General features: G+C 36.1%; 3 protein-coding genes across 5 annotated transcripts in view; 2 read left to right on the forward strand and 1 right to left on the reverse strand.

Annotated features, from left to right (window-relative positions):
• Positions 1-229: 229 nt before the first annotated feature.
• polr2eb (RNA polymerase II, I and III subunit E, b) lies at positions 230-5,223 on the reverse strand. Of its 2 annotated transcripts, XM_079806981.1 has the most exons (8): positions 5,033-5,223; positions 4,712-4,886; positions 4,469-4,584; positions 2,391-2,471; positions 2,243-2,301; positions 1,461-1,539; positions 1,312-1,385; positions 230-320 (listed from the first exon to the last, which is right to left on the reverse strand). In XM_079806981.1, the coding sequence occupies exons 1-7, from the start codon at positions 5,087-5,089 to the stop codon at positions 1,320-1,322; spliced, it is 633 nt and encodes a 210-aa protein (XP_079663107.1). In that variant the 5' UTR covers positions 5,090-5,223; the 3' UTR covers positions 230-320; positions 1,312-1,319. The 2 variants fall into 2 exon arrangements, with proteins under 2 accessions (XP_079663107.1, XP_079663106.1); XM_079806980.1 differs by having other exon boundaries at positions 230-1,385.
• A 521-nt stretch (positions 5,224-5,744) lies between these two features.
• Positions 5,745-15,284, forward strand: gpx4a (glutathione peroxidase 4a). Of its 2 annotated transcripts, none has more exons than XM_079806985.1 (7): positions 5,745-5,918; positions 7,146-7,240; positions 10,882-11,026; positions 11,104-11,255; positions 14,292-14,316; positions 14,431-14,490; positions 14,642-15,002. In XM_079806985.1, exons 1-7 carry the CDS (start codon positions 5,853-5,855, stop codon positions 14,672-14,674), a joined length of 576 nt encoding a protein of 191 aa, XP_079663111.1. In that variant the 5' UTR covers positions 5,745-5,852; the 3' UTR covers positions 14,675-15,002. The 2 variants fall into 2 exon arrangements, with proteins under 2 accessions (XP_079663111.1, XP_079663112.1); XM_079806986.1 differs by having other exon boundaries at positions 5,768-6,969; positions 14,642-15,284.
• A 594-nt stretch (positions 15,285-15,878) lies between these two features.
• The window catches only part of pip5k1ca (phosphatidylinositol-4-phosphate 5-kinase, type I, gamma a), a 42,469-nt gene continuing 40,452 nt past the window's right edge, over positions 15,879-17,895 (forward strand). The window contains exon 1 of the mRNA XM_079807607.1: positions 15,879-16,162. Within this exon, the coding sequence (XP_079663733.1) occupies positions 16,051-16,162 (112 nt within the window). The 5' untranslated portion in view covers positions 15,879-16,050. The remainder of the gene's footprint in view (positions 16,163-17,895) is intronic.

The following is a 17,895-nucleotide window of genomic DNA, read 5'->3' on the forward strand; positions in this document are numbered from 1 at the left end:
AGATACTAAGATTGCCAGTGAAGAGGTTAACTATGTTAAATATATCCGTGTTGCAGTAAACAATGCTTGGTTGATTTGGTGAACAACCATGTGCACACAGCTTCCTTTTTTTTTTCATTAAACTTGTGGACGTTTGCTTCGAAACAATGGCTTTCAGAAAGAAGGTGGTGAGTACTTGCTTTTCTCCACTTCCCAGAGCTGTCAAACAAAATGACAAGGAGAGACTGACTAACAGAACCATATTTATTAGTTAAAAAGGGAAAAGATTTAAAAGAAATTCAGACCACGTTCACTTTCAGCAGTTGGAGAACATTTTCAACCTGTCAAAGACAAAATTATCAAGCATTTAATTAAAATATACATAAACTGAAAAAAGAATAGAAACAAACAGATTTTATTCAGTTGGTGAAATCACTAAAGTTTTTTTTAAAGTTGGTGCTAAGATGAATACAATTTTTTTTTTAAGTGAAAATTACTCAACTAAAATGTACATTTTACTTAAATACGACAGACTGTATATGTTAATAATGATGCTAAAATACAAATCTTGACTGAAGAGTTACAAGGGAATAAGAGGAAAGACTATAACAGATAAACATTATGCAAACTCTAATAGGGTTGTGTATCGTTTGAATGAACAATTCCAATTTCAATTGTTTATCTATCCCAATTCTTATCAATTCAATATGGTGTAAAAAAAAAAGTTAAGATATCAAACACATTTACTGTATTTTTACAAAACATTCTGTTGCTAAATACCTTGAACAAAAATCAGCAGCCTAAAAAACAACAAACTAATGTTTGAAATGTATATTAGTTAGTCTGAAGACAAGCAAACAATAAGAACAAATACACAAACTAGCAATAGCATAAATGAATACAACTGCACAAAGTTCCAAAATTGAAATCAAATTTAAAACAGCACTGCATAATTTTCTTTTTTTGAATAAAATATGGATTAATCCTTAAAGTTATTCAGTCAAAAGCAGTGAGTGATCCTTTTGTTCTTTGATTAACATAAAGTGACAGCAGCCTAATATTCCGGTCATTAAAGATCAATATACCGTTACACATGCGTTTTTATTCACTTAAGACCAAACCCAATGAGTTTACAAGGATATTTTGTCATGATTTGTGTAAGTGTCCATTCAAGCACAAGATGATGCGGAAGAACTCAATTCAGTATTCGTGCACGATATTTACATCATCTTGCGCTTGAATAATTTAAAAACACATTCAAATGTGGACTGGAATTTCAGAATTGGATTTGATTCCCAACCCTACACTCTAATGAACAACAGAAATACTAACTTCAAGCATTACTGGACCAATCTGTATGTGATGTACCGTCCAGCAGTTTCACTCGGTCGGATGATTTTAACAACCTGAAAAACACGGCACAAGTTACTTACACCTAATATCTTCAGACATGTCAAAATAAGACACCTCCAATTTCCTACCTGTCCTCTTTTCAAGCCAAAGTAACGGGCAACAGGATCCCCAGCTTGAATTCTGGGAAGCTGGCTTTCCTTTAGTTTACTGGAGAGGAGCTGGTTAAGGCTAACCAGAAATATCCCATCTGAAGCTACAACTAGATGCTTCTACAGTAAAGGCCTGTTCACACCGGGACTATTTTCGCGCATGTTTAACGCCTCGTGACTAAACAAAGGGCACCAATGTGTGTGCACCGACGCGAAAAACGGCAGGCGTAAAAGCGTCATTTAAAAAAAAAAAAAAACGCTTTTTTTATTTTGACGCGCCGCGTTAACTGGCCGACCAATGAGATCGGCACTTTTGTTCACGTGCCTGGAGCTGCTGAAGTGACAGTAAAACACGACTTGGTTAAAAATGGTCTTGCAGAGAAGTAGTAAGTAGACAAAGAAGAAGATGAGCTGCTAATGCTGCTTGCCAGTTAGCAAAAAGTGTGTGAATGGTTTTGGCCATTGACATAATGTCTATGGTTTTGGCAAGCACGTAAATACTGTCTCTCTTCTTCTTCTGTGTGACAAGCGAGTGTCAGAAGCGTAAAGTGCCGCAGCACCACCTTGTGTCCCGGGAGAGCTATCTACCGAATTTGCACGTTCACTCGGCACATCGCCAGTGGAAATCGCATGGGTGTGAACACTCAAGACGTGCCGAAAAACGCTGGCGATAAGCGAGCACGATATTCGTTCCGGTGTGTACAGGCCTTAAGACATTCAAGTGTGTGTGTTCAGAGGAACATGACTATACAAAAGGATACTACCGCGCCAGCAACTCGGTTACCTCCTCTTTAGTCATCACTATGTGCTCTGGAACAAGCTGAAAAGAATAAAAATCACATTGTTAAAGCATAAAAACCAGCTTAAAACGTGCTTGAAGTCCATGTTAAAATGCCGGTTTGTTCTCACCTCGTGTTCAGTAATGTTGATTAGAAGCTCCTGCTGGAGAAACTGCTCAAGTATGTACTTTGGCGCCATGTCTACCAGAGACTGAAATGTGAAAGACGAAACATGTTAAATGTCTAATAGTTAATAGTGTGCTGCAGGGGTGATGTATTTTTGTAGGTTTTAGCATTTCCGGATCCATCGTTCTGAAGTCAATGGGTTTTTGGTTAAATGCTTGACATAATCTTCACAAATTACCTCAGACCTTATCATTTGGAACAAAACATGCAAGAATCAAACTTTTACTTGTCTCTATTTTCTGCAATAATCCAAAAGCCAGTGCATTAGTGCCCGCCCACTTTTTCATCACACTGGTTCCAGGAGAATGTTTTCCACTCATATTTCCCATAGGGACTTTTTTTAAAGTCTTGGTTGATGGCTCATAAAGCGGAGGCGAATCGCAACTTTACAAACTTATCTGAAGAAAAAATGTATTTGAAAATCGGAAAAGACTTTAAGTGAAGTGAACTACAATCCCATGATACATTGCAAAAGACACTAAATTAAAACAGTAGGGCTGCATCCAAAAATTGCACACTTCCCTACTATGTAGTAGGCGAAAAACAGTATTTGACGAGCAGTTACTTTGAAAAAGTAATCTGATTACTCCTTTAAAAAGTAACTTCGTTACTTTTAAAATCAAGTAATCTGTAAAGTAACTAAGTTAGATTACAAGTTACTTTATTAGATTCACAACGGTAAGCTTGTAATAATGTTATAATTTGAGTCCCAGCTTGTAGGCTGCGTGAGGATGCTGCAGGTGGCGGATCATTTATAGCCTTTTCTCACAGCAGCTGGAATAATTAAATGTATCATTTTGAAGGCGGCAACAGAGATGGCGACAGAGGCAAAACTTACAGACTGCAGCTTTAAAGGAACACTCCACTTTTTTTGAAAATAGGCTCATTTTACAAGTCCCCTAGAGTTAAATAGTTGAGTTTTACCGTTTTTGAATCCATTCAGCCGATCTTTGTATCTGGCGGTAGCACTTTTAGCATAGCTTAGCATACATCATTGATTCTGATCAGTCCATTAGCATCTCATTCAAAAAATGACCAAAGACACTTTCAATATTTTTCCTATTTAAAACTTGACTCTTCTACAGTTACATTGTGTGCTAAGACAAACTGAAAATGGAAAGTTGCAATTTTCTACATCTCTATGGCTAGGAACTACTTTCTCATTCCTGCGTAATAGTCGCGGATCTTCGCGGCCGTACCATGGCTGCAGCGGCACAATGATATTACGCAGCGCCCATCTAGGTAACTTTTTAAATGTGACCGGCACCAAGTTTGTGTAGTTGCAGAGAAAGTTTCAGGCTTTCAAAAAAAGTGTAGTGTTCCTTTTAAGCTACACTGTGTGATATTTTCCCCCATCTAGCGGTGAAAAGGTATATGACCATCCAGTGAATTTTAGTTTCTGTTCCTCTCAATTCCGATTTCGTTTTAACTCCTACGGTGGCCGATTTAGTCCAAGATTAATATGGCTTCCAGTTCGACCGTGTCCACATTCGACACGGTGCCATCGAGTGTTAAAACGCGAAAGGCGAAGCTTGAATTTACGGGTATGTCCCTCTTTGGCTAATGTACTTTCAAGATGGAGGGGCAACATGGCACCCGCATTCGAACCCCTCACCCGTATGTATTTTCAATGGCATATTATAAACTTACGAGAATACTTTATAACTTGAAAGAAGTAAATATACATTAATGAGCACATTTTTGAAAGAACTAATCGTTTTTAGCTAAGAAAAAACTAAAAGTTACACAGTGTAGCTTTAAGGGAGTTTTTACTCATGGAAACCGACTGCTGCCCTCATTTACTTCTGGCGACTGTAATTAGCCTTCAAAATTCATGAGTTGTTCATTTGTGAAGATAATTATAATGAACAAAACGTATAATAATCAAGCTTCTGTTGGTCACAGAGCTTCTTTTCTGCAATAATCCAAACGCTAATGGGAAAAGGGTTTTTGTCGAGAGAACCAGCTTAGCCTACAAAAATAAGTCACCCACATTGAAGTGAATATGCTTGGCTGGCTCACCTGTTTGGCGGAGGGCGTCATGCCCATCTGGACTACAATGATGGCCCGAGTGATGTTTTCTTCCTGCATACGCTGGCAGTACATCTTTATGGTTTTGATGCCAACCTTTGGTTCCTCTGAAAGCAAGATCACAAATATGATATAAAACCAGTCATGGACATCAGAGATTGATATATCAAACACACCCAACAATAGTTCGTAACGGAAGAGTTAAACAGGGCTGTTGTTGAAGATACAACATACCAGGGAAGAACACAAACATCTGGTCGGTTGGATCGTCGTTGTGGGCGACCAGGACAGTGAGGTCGGTTCGTCGTGGTCGACCCTCACTGGGTTTGTCTCCAAACTGGCTTCTGAACTCATCAAGAGTCTGGTCCAACTCATCTTGCGTCACCAGATAACCACGATCGTGGCAAAGCTACACCGATAAGATATTCACATTAATAACATTACATATATTTGTTGTTTGAATGTGTACTGTATTTTAAGATCAAAATATGCGTTACAATAAACTGTCTGCGCAGCATGGCACAGTAAACAAGTTATATATTTCTTTCAATTTACCTGCATTATAGTTTTCCTAATTTTCCATAGCCTGTAAGTCTCTTCCTCATCATCCATATCGCCTTAAAATATGATTAAAACAAAAATATTGCGATCAAAACAGAAGGCTGATTCGATCCGTGTACTGCACGTTTGCGTCCCGCTGATGGCGCGTGTGTATGACGTCTTACGTTACGCCACATCCTAAATACAATGCGCATTTTGATTACGTCTGTACAAAACAATACGCACTTAATTGTTTTTGTAAATATATAAGCGTTTACTAATCGATTTCAGGTAATACAAATGTATAAAATCATGTTTATAATAGCTAATAAATGAAATATTTAATTAGATAGGTGTTTGTTTACACATTGCAGCTATAATCTTTATTCATTTATCGTTATCGATTTATTCTGGAAACAAATACGAAAAAGAAGGAAGTTTTGTAACAATCCAGAAACAGTTCTGGTTATCCGGAATTTCATGTGGGACGTGCGTGTGATTTCAGCAAATAGGTTCTTTCGAGCAGTTCGTTTCAAAGAACCGGTTCAACAAATGATTCATTGATTCTTTTGTAGTCCCTGCGCCCAGAGCATCATAATAAATTCACTAAAACGTTCAAATGATGTAGGTACATATTGATGTTAATGCGGGGTTTATAATTTATTACGTTTTATTGTAATTCACGTGTCCTCTTTATTTTGTCATAACGAATCAGACACCGAGAACCACTTCATGAACGAATTGTTCTGTGAATACAAGCAATTCACTTAAGAGAACGATTCATTTTAAAGTTAGGCATCACTACTGGACTTTACAAAGCGTAAAGATAAAAAAAATGGGTTTTATCCATCGTGTTTTGCTGTTCGGGGCTTTATCGAACAGTGGGATCATTGGTGCAACGGTATCGTATAGCTAAATTCTTCCGTAACTGCTAATCTAAATCATATTACGTAATCTGGTAAATAGGTTATGTGCTGCATAATTACGGGGGTTTTGTAAATGTTTTATCAGTACGTTACACAAACAATCAGTCCTATTGTGCAAGAAGAGAGTCTAGTTTCACTGTATTTATGTCTTTAGTCTTTGTGCCAGTCACCCTTGTCTGTTATTTAACTAATGCGCAATAACAACAATAATAATCTAATCAAATATTTTTTTTTCTAGTTTTCTTTTTGGGATATATCACTAGAAACGTGGTTCCTTAAGATCTGCGGTGTAATAGGCTGTTTCTATTTCAAAAGCATCATGTGTCAAATTGTAATATCCATGATATATTGATATATAAAATAAATAGGCTACTACTTAACAGAACATCATGTCCAAATATATTACACAACCTTGGTGCAAGTCCAAAAATGCCATTAACTAATGCCAAAGTACCTTTTAGTTAGTGTTAATATATTCATGACTATTTTATTGCTATTTATGCGAGACAAAACAGTATTTTATTTATGTTTTATCCTATTATCATATCCTTGCAGCATGAATCCATCCTTGGAAGTCAATATCCATATGAAATATCATATGTTTACCATTCTACTACATTTGAGAAATAGTATAATTTATGTAATGCATACATCAGCGAGTTATCTGGTATATGGACCAGATAGTGCCAACATGCATCAAGCTATCAGCTTTCTCAGGTTGTGTAAGATCGTCACCCAATGACCTTTGACCTCAAACGTATCTACCATCAAATACCCCACGTGTAGATGAGCTACAAGCTTAGTCAGCAAAAATTCAACCTATAAGGAAGAAACAGTCTCCGTATCAAGTTAATATTTGTTTGGAGCCCTATATATGAGGGGTTTTCAGTGTTCTGGGTGTTTCTCGAACATAAGGTGCTTTAGCAGGAGGATTTGAGCGAACTGTCGTTTCAGTAGTTAGTACTGAAGCCAGCCATGCGTTTCTTAGGCTGTGCTGTCATTTTCTCCCTAGTGTTGCAGACAATGGTAAGAATGGTTTTAAAATGTATGAATGTGAACGTGGATTTCAGTTGGAATTTAAATACTCAGTTTTCTATGTAACCTTTGTTTGAAGATTTTGCAAATCTGTTTTTTTTTTTTTTCATTTACGTGTGTATGTATTCAAATATATCCCACTGTTTTCTTGTTTTGTTTTTTCTCAGTCTGAACAGCTAGAGGACTGGCAGACTGCCAAATCCATTTATGACTTCACAGTCACGGATATTGACGGCAATGAAGTTTCCCTGGAAAAATACAGGTGAGAGATGGAAATGAGCATGCCAGAACTACAATTGTTTTTGATTTCATCTTGAAGGTGCCCTGCCACACACAACCGTTTTTACTTGTATTTTTTTTAAACATGTTAGGTCCATATGTGTGTGTGATATGTCGTGAATGTGAAAATGAACTGCTGCCTCCTCTGTCAGCTCTAGCCACTGAAAATAAATAAGCGGAGAAATCAGACCATTTACAAAAGCTGGTCAGTTTGACGTGGTGTTGCCTGAGCTCATTACTATTCATGAGCTCGCCCGGTTGCCTGCGCCCACAGAATTGGTCCACCTCAGTGACAGTTTTCATATACAGCAAGGATGGCTGAACGTCAGTATACCTGAAAAAGCCATTTCTGCAGCGATCCCAGACGATAGTAAACAAAGTTCCTCTACTTGTTGCGCTGGGTAAAGGCTGCTGATAGCCAGGCTCTCATTGGCTAGCTGTTAGCCAATCAGAGTCAAGCAACTTAGCTTGTTGAATATTAATGAGAACTGGCGCAAATCAAGTCTTTCTATACCACGCTAGGATGGCTTGAAACTAGGCAACCAAGGCATTTTTCAAGTCCATGGTAGAACTTCAGACATTACCACAAAAGTAATGAAATGCGTGTGGCCGGGCACTTTTAAAGGTATAAAGCTTGTTTGTTCAAGGCTGAAATAAAATACAGTGTACTTGCTGTCTGGAGGAGTTGACGCTAACCAATGAAAGTAAGAGTTAGCCTGCAGCTTTTGGGCAATTGGAGTTGACAGATTTCTATTGAAGCCCATTTCCACCACATAAAAAATACAACTCATGTTTTGGTAAATCATAAGAAAGTTGAAATTTTCAGATGAAAAGTTGAAATTTTCAGATGAAAAGTTGAAATTTTTCAGATGAAAAGTTGAAATTATGATATAAAAATGTAAATTATGATATACATTTTTTAAATTATGAGATGAATTGAGTCAAAATTGACAAAAGTCACATGTATGACATCATAAATATGACAAAAAAGCCACAATTATGACAAAGTCAAAATTACGAGATTAAATATTGATACAAAAAGTCAAAATTATGATGTAAAAAAGTTTAAATTATGAAATGAAAAGTCGAAATTATAAGATGAATTGAATCAAAATTGAAAAAAGTCACATGTATGACATAAATATGACAAAAAGCCACAGTTATGACAGAAAGTCAAAATTACGAGATGAAAAGTTGAAATATTGATACAAAAAGTCAAAATTATGATGTAAAAAAGTTTAAATTATGAAATGAAAAGTCAAAATTATAAGATGAATTGAATCAAAATTAAAAAAGTCACATGTATGACATAAATATGACAAAAAGCCACAGTTATGACAAAAAGTCAAATTTACAAGATGAAAAGTTGAAATATTGATACAAAAAGTCAAAATTATGATATAAAAAAAGTTTAAATAATGAAATGAAAAGTCAAAATTATAAGATGAATTGAATCAAAATTGAAAAAAGTCACCTGTATGACATAATTATGACAAAAAGCCACAGTTATGACAAAGTCAAAATTACGAGATGAAAAGTTGAAATATTGATACAAAAAGTCAAAATTATAATATAAAAAGTTTACATTATGAAATTAAAAGTTTAAATTATAAGATGAATTGAATCAATTGACAAATCACATGTATGACATAAATATGACAAAAAGCCACAGTTATGACAAAAAGTCAAAATTACGAGATGAAAAGTTGAAATATTGATACAAAAAGTCAAAATTATGATGTAAAAAAGTTTAAATTATGAAATGAAAAGTCGAAATTATAAGATGAATTGAATCAAAATTGAAAAAAGTCACATGTATGACATAAATATGACAAAAAGCCACAGTTATGACAAAAAGTCAAATTTACAAGATGAAAAGTTGAAATATTGATACAAAAAGTCAAAATTATAATAAAAAAAGTTTAAATTATGAAATTAAAAGTTTAAATTATAAGATGAATTGAATCAATTGACAAATCCCATGTATGACATAAATATGACAAAAAGCCACAGTTATGACAAAAAGTCAAAATTACGAGATGAAAAGTTGAAATATTGATACAAAAAGTCAAAATTATGATGTAAAAAAGTTTAAATTATGAAATGAAAAGTCGAAATTATAAGATGAATTGAATCAAAATTAAAAAAGTCACATGTATGACATAAATATGACAAAAAGCCACAGTTATGACAAAAAGTCAAATTTACAAGATGAAAAGTTGAAATATTGATACAAAAAGTCAAAATTATGATATAAAAAAAGTTTAAATTATGAAATGAAAAGTCGAAATTATAAGATGAATTGAATCAAAATTGAAAAAAGTCACCTGTATGACATAATTATGACAAAAAGCCACAGTTATGACAAAGTCAAAATTACGAGATGAAAAGTTGAAATATTGATACAAAAAGTCAAAATTATAATATAAAAAGTTTAAATTATGAAATTAAAAGTTTAAATTATAAGATGAATTGAATCAATTGACAAATCACATGTATGACATAAATATGACAAAAAGCCACAGTTATGACAAAAAGTCAAAATCACGAGATGAAAAGTTTAAATTATAGTCAAAATTATGATATAATTTTGACTTTATCTCAAAATTCCAAATTTTTTATATCATAATTTTGACTTTATATATAATTTAAACTTTTCATCTCGTGATTTTGACTTTTTGTTATATTTATGACAATGTCATACTTTAGACTTTTGTCAATTTCGACTCAATTTATTTAATAATTTTGACTTTTTATCTCATAATTTAAACTTTTTTTCTGTCATCATTTTGACCTTTTGTAACAATTTCAACTTTTCATCTTGTAATTTTGACTTTTTGTCATAACTGGCTTTTTTTTCATCTTGTAATTTTGACTTTTTGTCATAACTGTGGCTTTTTGTCATACCTGTGGCTTTTTGTCATATGTCATACATGTGACATCAATTTTGAGTCAATTCTTATAATTTCGACTTTTAATTTCATAATATAAACTTTTTTATGACATGCTAAGTCATAATCATGACAAAAGGTCAAAATTATATGATGTCAAAACTATGATATAAAAAGTCTAAATCCTTATATTAAAGTCACAGTTATAAGATAAAAGTCTAAGTTATGATATAAAAAGTCAAAATTATAATATAAAAAAATTTAATTTAAAAGTCGAATCTCTCATAATTTTGAATTTGATCTCATATTTTTGAACTTTTTATCTCATAATTATGGCTTTTTATCTTGTAATTGACTTAGTATGTCGTAATGTTGACAGTATTTCCTAATTTAAACTTTTTACATCATAATGATAACTTTCATGTCATAATTATGATTTACAAAAGCATGATTTTTTTATGTGGTGGAAATGGGCTTGTATTAATTTCACTGAAAACTGCATAGTGTATGATGGGGACTGATTTTTTTAGTTTCAGCCTACGATTCTATCCACTTGGAGGATATCAAACATGTTTCCTATTTTTGTCATATTTTCTGCGTGAGTGTATTTGAAATGACTTGAAAGTCTGGGAGTATGTTACAGTATCCTCAATCGTTTAGTGTATGATACATCGTTCCTTAAGAGTCTCTGATTTTGTAGCACTAACAAAATCCCATTTACTCTATATTGTAGGGGAGATGTTGTCATCATCACCAACGTTGCCTCAAAGTGAGGCAAAACCCCGGTGAACTACTCTCAGTTTGCAGAAATGCACGCCAAGTACTCTGAGAGAGGTTTACGCATCCTGGCCTTCCCATCCAACCAGTTTGGACATCAGGTACGGGAAGCAAAAATGTTTTTAATGCTCTTAAATGGAATTCATATACCATGGTCTGATAATATGTTTTTGTTCAGGAACCAGGAACCAATTCCCAAATCAAGGAATTCGCCAAGTCTTACAAAGCAGAGTTTGACATGTTCAGTAAGATTGACGTGAACGGCGACACCGCGCATCCTCTGTGGAAGTGGCTGAAGGAACAACCCAATGGAAGAGGATTCTTTGGAAAGTGAGTTGCCAGATAGCTGACTTGTTAATTATATATGAATAAATTATTATTTGATATCATTCATCAGAGATAGTCTAGCGAACATTAAAATTATACCATATTTACTCACCCTCATGTCCTTCCAAACCTGTATGACTGTCTTTCTTCTGCGAAATGTAAAAGATGATATTCTGAAGAATGCCGGTATCTACACAGTTTTGGATCCTATTGACTTCCATTGTTTTTTTAAGCTTTAGCAAGAACCAATGAGGTTCATTCTCGAGTTACGCAGCACATTTGAGCTTCAACAAGAACCAATGAGGTTAATTCTCGAGTTACGCAGCACATTTGAGCTTCAGCAAGAACCAATGAGGTTCATTCTCGAGTTACGCAGCACATTTGAGCTTCAGCAAGAACCAATGAGGTTAATTCTCGTGTTACGCATCACGTTTGAGCTTCAACAAGAACCAATGAGGTTCATTCTTGAGTTACGCTGCACGTTTGAGCTTCAGCGAGAACCAATGAGGTTCATTCTCGTGTTACGCAGCACGTTTGAGCTTCAGCAAGAACCAATGAGGTTCATTCTCGAGTTACGCAGCACGTTTAAGCTTCAACAAGAACCAATGAGGTTCATTCTCGAGTTACGCAGCACATTTGAGCTTCAACAAGAACCAATGAGGTTAATTCTCGTGTTACGCATCACGTTTGAGCTTCAACAAGAACCAATGAGGTTAATTCTCGTGTTACGCATCACGTTTGAGCTTCAACAAGAACCAATGAGGTTAATTCTCGAGTTACGCAGCACATTTGAGCTTCAGCAAGAACCAATGAGGTTCATTCTCGTGTTACGCAGCACATTTGAGCTTCAGCAAGAACCAATGAGGTTCATTCTCGTGTTACGCAGCACATTTGAGCTTCAGCAAGAACCAATGAGGTTCATTCTCGTGTTACGCAGCACATTTGAGCTTCAGCAAGAACCAATGAGGTTCATTCTCGTGTTACGCAGCACATTTGAGCTTCAGCAAGAACCAATGAGGTTCATTCTCGAGTTACGCATCACGTTTGAGCTTCAACAAGAACCAATGAGGTTCATTCTCGAGTTACGCAGCACATTTGAGCTTTAGCAAGAACCAATGAGGTTAATTCTCGAGTTACGCTGCACGTTTGAGCTTCAGCGAGAACCAATGAGGTTCATTCTCGAGTTACGCTGCACGTTTGAGCTTCAGCGAGAACCAATGAGGTTCATTCTCGTGTTACGCAGCACGTTTGAGCTTCAGCAAGAACCAATGAGGTTCATTCTCGAGTTACGCAGCACGTTTGAGCTTTAGCAAGAACCAATGAGGTTCATTCTCGTGTTACGCAGCACGTTTGAGCTTCAGCAAGAACCAATGAGGTTCATTCTTGTGTTACGCAGCACGTTTGAGCTTCAGCAAGAACCAATGAGGTTCATTCTTGTGTTATGCAGCACGTTTGAGCTTCAGCAAGAACCAATGAGGTTCATTCTCGTGTTACGCAGTACGTTTGAGCTTCAGCAAGAACCAATGAGGTTCATTCTCGTGTTACGCAGCACGTTTGAGCTTCAGCAAGAACCAATGAGGTTCATTCTCGTGTTACGCAGCACGTTTGAGCTTCAGCAAGAACCAATGAGGTTCATTCTCGTGTTACGCAGCACGTTTGAGCTTCAGCAAGAACCAATGAGGTTCATTCTCGTGTTACGCAGCACGTTTGAGCTTCAGCAAGAACCAATGAGGTTCATTCTTGTGTTATGCAGCACGTTTGAGCTTCAGCAAGAACCAATGAGGTTCATTCTCGTGTTACGCAGTACGTTTGAGCTTCAGCAAGAACCAATGAGGTTCATTCTCGTGTTACGCAACACGTTTGAGCTTCAGCAAGAACCAATGAGGTTCATTCTCGTGTTACGAAGCACGTTTGAGCTTCAGCAAAAACCAATGAGGTTCATTCTCATGTTGCGCAACACGTTTGAGCTTCAGCAAGAACCAATGAGGTTCATTCTCGTGTTACGCAACACGTTTGAGCTTCAGCAAGAACCAATGAGGTTCATTCTCGTGTTACGAAGCACGTTTGAGCTTCAGCAAAAACCAATGAGGTTCATTCTCGTGTTACGCAACACGTTTGAGCTTCAGCAAGAACCAATGAGGTTCATTCTCGTGTTACGAAGCACGTTTGAGCTTTTGCAAGAACCAATGAGGTTCATTCTCGTGTTACGCAGCACGTTTGAGCTTCAGCAAGAACCAATGAGGTTCATTCTCGTGTTACGCAGCACGTTTGAGCTTTTGCAAGAACCAATGAGGTTCATTCTCGTGTTACGCAGTACGTTTGAGCTTCAGCAAGAACCAATGAGGTTCATTCTCGTGTTACGCAACACGTTTGAGCTTCTGCAAGAACTAATGAGGTTCATTCTCGTGTTACGCAACACGTTTGAGCTTCTGCAAGAACCAATGAGGTTCATTCTCGTGTTACGCAACACGTTTGAGCTTCTGCAAGAACCAATGAGGTTCATTCTCGTGTTACGCAACACGTTTGAGCTTCAGCAAGAACCAATGAGGTTCATTCTCGTGTTACGCAACACATTTGAGCTTTTGCAAGAACCAATGAGGTTCATTCTTGTGTTACGAAGCACGTTTGAGCTTCAGCAAAAACCAATGAGGTTCATTCTCATGTTGCGCAACACGTTTGAGCTTTTGCAAGAACCAATGAGGTTCATTCTCGTGTTACGCAGCACGTTTGAGCTTCAGCAAGAACCAATAAGCTGTCAATGGAGGGACAGAAATCTCTCAGATTTCATAAAGATTTTAATTTGTGTTCCGAAGATTAACAAAAGTCTTACGGGTTTGAAATAACATGAGGGTAAATGATGACAGAATTTTCATTTTTTGGTGAACTATCCCTTTAAGGACCCATCAGCCTGCGCCATCTAGAGTTTCATGACAGAACTTGGTATTTTCAGTTTTGGGTGAACTATCCCTTTAAAAGAGCTGATGCACTCTACAAATTATATTTAAATGTATATTGACTGTTGTTTTTATTCCATTACAGTAGAATCAAATGGAATTTCACAAAGGTATGTGCATTTTTCCCTTTGAATTATTAGTTAAATCTTGTATGTTAAATAGTTAAATATTTTGTGGCTTCATTAAAATAAATCCTTAAAATCAATATTTTGTTTTATTTTCAGTTCCTCATCAACCGTGAAGGCCAGGTTATGAAGAGATATTCTCCACTTCAGGATCCAAGCGTACGTTATTCAGTTTCTACTAATCTTTGTTTTCAGTCTGGATTGAGTCATAAACTATTGTGGGGTCATGTTTGCGATTACCCACAGTGTGTAATTGTCACAGTGATATTGGCATAAAATTTTTCATTTTTATCAGATATTTGTCTTTCAGGTGGTGGAGAAGGATCTTTCCAAATATCTCTAAGGAGCATCATTAGCTGACTGTCAAATGACCCCACGCCACCCTTCCGCCCCTCTTTGTTCTCCCTGACTGACAGCTGGTTATCAGCGATGTCGTCTCACGGACTAATGATGGTTTGTTTCGAAACCCGTTTTGAGGAAAAAACAGACCTGATGCATTTGGCGTGCAACCCCTCCTGAGACCATCATCAGTGGCCAGCCGTCAGTCTGGAGAGAGACCCCTTTCCTTTCACTGCCCTTGTGCTTTTACATGAAAATATGTACATTTCTTCAGCACTAAACATGTTGTCATAATCTAACATTTATTAATAAATGCAAAGACATTTATTTTAAAATGTGTGGATGTGATTTGTTGGTATCAATGAGCCAGTTTTAGTACATCAGCTTTGGCAACTGGCAAAAAATTTATATTTAGGTTTGGTTTACTATAATAACCCTGCAGTGAGCATGAAATGTTTTACATATGGATGCCTAGGAAAACTGAAAAGTCATCACTGAGATAATTATTTAATATGGTTTAAAATATTATAATACTGAAGAACATTTAAGAGAATTAGATTTACAATACTAGTTGAACTATATGCACTTCATTTAATACAAATGGAGATTTCACTGAACACTATTATTGCTGTTTGTTCATCAATTCATACTTTGTAGGAACAGCCATAACAGTGTAAAAAAAACTGTTGGAATATTATATTGATTCACCAACAGAGAGCAGCAGCCTCATCAAAACACTCAGCAGTGGGGAAGTGCGATTCATTCTTACGAATCGATTCATTCGGTTCGTGTCAGTTAACCAGTTTCGAGTAATAGTTTTTTTTCAAAAAGTCCGCTGTTTATCACTAAGATTTTGTTTGATTAGATATTGTGTCAAAAGTTGTTTTCTAATTCCTGGCTAAATAACATAGTTCCCTTTTGTTTTCGGTCACTTCAACATTGTGTTTGAACCTTTTGGGGAAACTTTCACCGAGAAATACTGAAACCTGTAAAACTCTAATAATCCGTGTAGAAAGCTTTCAGGATATCTGTCGTAATTTCTTTATTTATAGTAGTACCAAGTTACCACATCAGCTGACAGACCAAGCAAAACCAGGCCAAAATGATGTGTTCGTGGTTTTCCGAGTCGGTTCAATTGAATCATTCAATCTGTTCAAACGAACGATTCGTTCGCGAATCGAACATCCCAATCCTGTGCTTGACAGCTCAGAGAGGAGAGGAGGACCACGACGCGCAGGAACAGTCCTCAATCTCCCTCATTATTTTTTGTCAGCTAGTCATATTCTCATAAATTAGAAGGCAAAGCTGTGTATATTTTGAAATATTCGCTATCATCGGTTGTCAGCGCTCTCGCTCGGAGGATTCATCCCGGGATTTTGAATGGAAGTGGAGGCTGAAGGGGCGGCCAGCCTGTGTGAGGCCGGGGATGGGAGTCCGTTATCCGGGGCAGCACCTTCAGAGGACGCGGGGACGACGGACAGCGGGGACACGGGTAACTAACCACTCGGGGTTTGATTTTGGTAGACGGGTTAACAAAGACTTCGGTTCATATAATCTCATCTGATTGATTCATAGGTGGCTGGGATGCACTTGGATAGAGCTAGCAATACTAGCATTCATGCATGGATAAGGGACACTGGTGCATGTGATCTACCATTCCTCCATCAGATTGTTAGGATTCACATGCAGCCATAGAGAGAGAGTCAGAGTGTGTGCAATTATTATAGGCTATATAGTTTTATGGGCATGTTGTTGTCAGGTGGACGGTTTGATATGACGGGTTAAAACCAGAATCAGCTCGCTAGCCATCAGCATAGCAGGGACACTGGGTGGATGGCAGATGGGATGATGGGGGTTTCAGGTGAGAAATGGGGTAAAGGGTTACATTGCCTCTGTTTAGAATAAATGCCATCAAATGTTTTTTTCGCATATGCCAATTTGAAGGCACAAAATGTGTTTTTGTAGACTACATGGCAATTTAAAACAATGTTTTGTTTTCTGAATGATTTATTAATGTTCCCTTTTCTTCCTTAATTTATGAGTGTGTACTATTGCTTAGTATTTCGTTAAAAAAAGTACTGTGGTGTTACCATGGTGCATTGATGGTAAATTGATATTTTGCAGTTCTTTTTCACTTCTATTTTGCATTTTTGTTATTTTATTCATTTTTAATCATTTTGAAATAATTTTTTCAATTGAATATATATATAACTAGACACGTGCACACATACATATAATTTATATATAAATATAATAATGTATACACTCACACATATAAGTAACTTTTATGTTAGATGCGATTAATTGTGATTAACCGATTTGACAGCATTAATATATATATATATATATATATTTCTTTTTTGATTAATGACCTAAAAATAATGACCTATTAAATATTTATCATCAATTTATGCCATAATTTTTTTTTTCATAGTTTAAATTTGATTTTGAGCCCCACTGTATACCATGATATATTAACGCACTTGGTTCAATCTGATAATTTCAGATTTTCACTTTCATAACATAGTAATTTTATCTATCAAGTACACTTTTGTTTCTGCCTCTAAAGAGAATGTGCTATTCTTCTCGGTTCCCTATTTGTGTTTTTTTTTCTGCCGTTAATAAGTCACGTATCTGTGTGTGAAGTGTCAATGTGTTCGCATGCACAATACGCAGATAAACATCCAAAATCGCATCATTCTGTAAACCCGGAACACTTTAAAACAATTATATGATCAATAAGTTGACAACATATGTTTTTACATTGCTTTAACTCGTTTTTTAAAAGTCAGTTTAATGCAATTTAAGTTGAAATGACTTAAACATCCAAGTTGACTGTACTTAAAAATGTAAGGCAGCAACTTTTTTTTACAGTGAAAGGTAGAATTCAAATGACCATTTCGTCTGCTTTTAACATTAAAGGTCCCGTTTTTCGTGTTTTTTTGAAGCTTTGATTGTGTTTACATTGTGCAATATAACATGTGTTCATGTTTCATGTGTAAAAAAACATTACACACTAACTAAAGTTTGAAAAATGGGATCACGAAGAACAGGACCTTTAATAATAAACAGATATACGCACAAAACAAACCAATAGTATTTTCTTGTGTAATTAAACATAACAGTGTAAGATCGTGATTGTAAACACACACAATGAGTCTTATTGAAGAGCACAAAATGTGATCCATTCCATACAGTGCCTATCTTCAGCAGTATGCACTTAAG

The sequence above is a fragment of the Gobio gobio genome (genome assembly GCF_949357685.1).
Source record: "Gobio gobio genome assembly, chromosome: 24".
Taxonomy (NCBI): domain Eukaryota; kingdom Metazoa; phylum Chordata; class Actinopteri; order Cypriniformes; family Gobionidae; genus Gobio; species Gobio gobio.